The following is a 2,290-nucleotide window of genomic DNA, read 5'->3' as shown; positions in this document are numbered from 1 at the left end:
CATCCCCCCTGGTGGGGGATCTCTTGCTTTCTGTCTCTGTCTCTCTCCATCTTTCTGGCGAGCACACGCACCCTATAGCAAAAAACTCTCCAAGAAAAAAAAAGAACTAATCACCCTCGATGCGTCCCTGTACTGAGATACGAGCTGGTGGTTCACGACGCGGTCTTCTCTGCACTTTCTCAACAGGGATTTTATAACCAGGGAAGGAATGAATTCTCAGAACGAGAACTCCATAATTGCTTCATCTCCCTTCTCTTTTAAGGGGTGGGAAAGGGACCCGACTCACTCCCCACACCCTCACAGGGCCGACGGGTCAGTCGGTCTGAGACGCAGGGCCTCACTTCGCTCGCGCTCTCCACTGTCCGGGCAACAGCAACCGTCAGGTGGCACAGACCGGCTGCTCCCTCAAGCTCCCAGCCCCCTGCGTGAGCGTGTGGAGGGCGCTCCCTGACGTCCTCCGACGCTCAGCGACCTGTCAGGAAAAACCCTGAGCCCAGCCAAGTATCTAACAAGCATTCTTCATGGGCAAATTCAGACGCATTTTGTTCAGTTCTGGTTTCGTCCCAACTGGCACCAAGAGAAAGCAGAAGGACAGGCTTCTGAAAAGCCTGTTTAGTGAGACGGGGCCTCAGAAGGAAGCGGCTTACATTTTAACAAGTGCTGCAGCAACAAGAGCCAATTCGAGGTGTCAACAAAGGAAGTGGCTCTTTATTCCAGAAATAGAACAAGAAACCAGTAACTAGCTTGGTGCTAATTGGAGAGAAGGCGGGGCAGGCTCGGTTATGCACGGCTGGTCGGTGCACGCCCACCTCCTAGGCCGACGCCCTTCCCTAGTGTCCTGGAGGGGTGAGCTGTGCGCATCTGTGCCACTGAGCACGCTGCTCCACTGCACAGCAACGCCAGGCTTCTCAGTGCAATGATTCTACTGCAGAAGAAAATTACACTTGGAGCACCGAAGCGAGAAGACTGCTCTCCACCCTGTAAGCAGAGCCAGGCCGAGAGCAAGGTGCTCGGGCAGGCCCCGCAGACTCCGTGGCCGTCGGGAACGCTCAGGCTGAATGCACCGGGGTGCCGCAGTGCTTGTGCCACAAGTCGATGGCCTTGCTCACGATGGCATCCGAGCTGTCCTGGGGGATCTGTGGACAAGCAGACCAGCCTCTGTGAGCGCCCAGTGTTTACAAGTTCAGCGTCTTCCCTCACTCGCTGTGGCATGACACTCACTCCGTGGGGGTTTTCACTCTTTTCTAGAAAGCTACAGCATCAAAGGCTTGTTTTGCATGCCACCTGAGGACATGCGAGGAGCTCCAGGGTGAGGCTTGGGTTCTAATAGTGCACTGCCCCTCTGTGCCTGGGTCAGGCCTGAGCTGCCTGGGTCTCAGACCCCCGCCTCTAGCACAGGGGATTACTGGGTCGTCAAAAAAGTCACGATGTATTTTTCGATGCAAAAACACATCATGACTTTTCCGATGACCCAGTAATAGCCCGGCTTCACAGAGCTGTTCACAGGAAATGCAATAACCCGTGGAACACACTTAGCATAAGCCCGGTGCGGTCAGCTAGTTATTATAATACCGTGGCTCATTTATTCAACACATGTTCAGCTGGTACTTTAGCTACTTACCAGGCCACTGCTCAAATGTTCATAATGACTCCCCCAAAAAAGATTTCAGGCCCTGTGGAATTCATTCAGGCCCTGGTCTTTCTACTTCTACTTTCTGCCTGGCAAAGTGGACACTAAGGTACACAGGGAGGGGACATGCATGGATGCAGGCGGGCCTTCTGCAACGTGCACTAAGCGAATGCTTGAGCAGGCTGACAAAGCCGACGGGGCTCCACCAGGAACAGCAGCAGATACGAGAGGCCGCACACAGCCCTGCAGCGGCACGGCTCCTTTCCCAATGACAAAACCAGTCTTCCTGAAAGGGCGGGTTTTCCTCTTCCTTTTCCTGATGTGCTTCCTGGTAGCCAGAGGGGGATTCGCCCCCAAATGGACCACTCACCCTCAGGTCAGCATCCCCCCGCAGAAAGAGAACACAAACTACTGGGTTGTGAGAAAAGCCATACTTATTTTTCTATGGTTTTCTGTGCAAAAATGCATCATGACTTTTCCGATGACCCATATAGCCCACAGGCCAACTTTAAGCCAGAAAGTCCTTATCCAAGGAAAAGAATGTTTCTTTTCTAAAAAAAAGAATGATTTAGTTTAGTTTAGTTTTGTTTTGTTTTTTTGAGAGGTTTTTTCACTATAGGGCACGTGCGCTCGCCAGACAGAGAGAGAGAGACATAGAGA

The 2,290-nt window shown here is 52.5% G+C and overlaps 1 protein-coding gene across 6 annotated transcripts in view; it reads right to left on the bottom strand.

Annotated features, from left to right (window-relative positions):
- Positions 1 to 679: 679 nt before the first annotated feature.
- The window catches only part of TBC1D7 (TBC1 domain family member 7), a 20,404-nt gene continuing 18,793 nt past the window's right edge, over positions 680 to 2,290 (bottom strand). For all 6 annotated transcript variants that reach the window (XM_006141175.2, XM_006141179.2, XM_006141178.2 and 3 more), the window contains exon 8: positions 680 to 1,136. In XM_006141175.2, coding sequence (XP_006141237.1) covers positions 1,050 to 1,136 — 87 coding nt within the window. In that variant the 3' untranslated portion in view covers positions 680 to 1,049. The remainder of the gene's footprint in view (positions 1,137 to 2,290) is intronic.

The sequence above is a fragment of the Tupaia chinensis genome, unplaced genomic scaffold, assembly GCF_000334495.1.
Source record: "Tupaia chinensis unplaced genomic scaffold, TupChi_1.0 Scaffold000048_1, whole genome shotgun sequence".
Lineage (NCBI taxonomy): Eukaryota > Metazoa > Chordata > Mammalia > Scandentia > Tupaiidae > Tupaia > Tupaia belangeri.
This window is presented reverse-complemented; position numbering and strand designations above follow the sequence as displayed.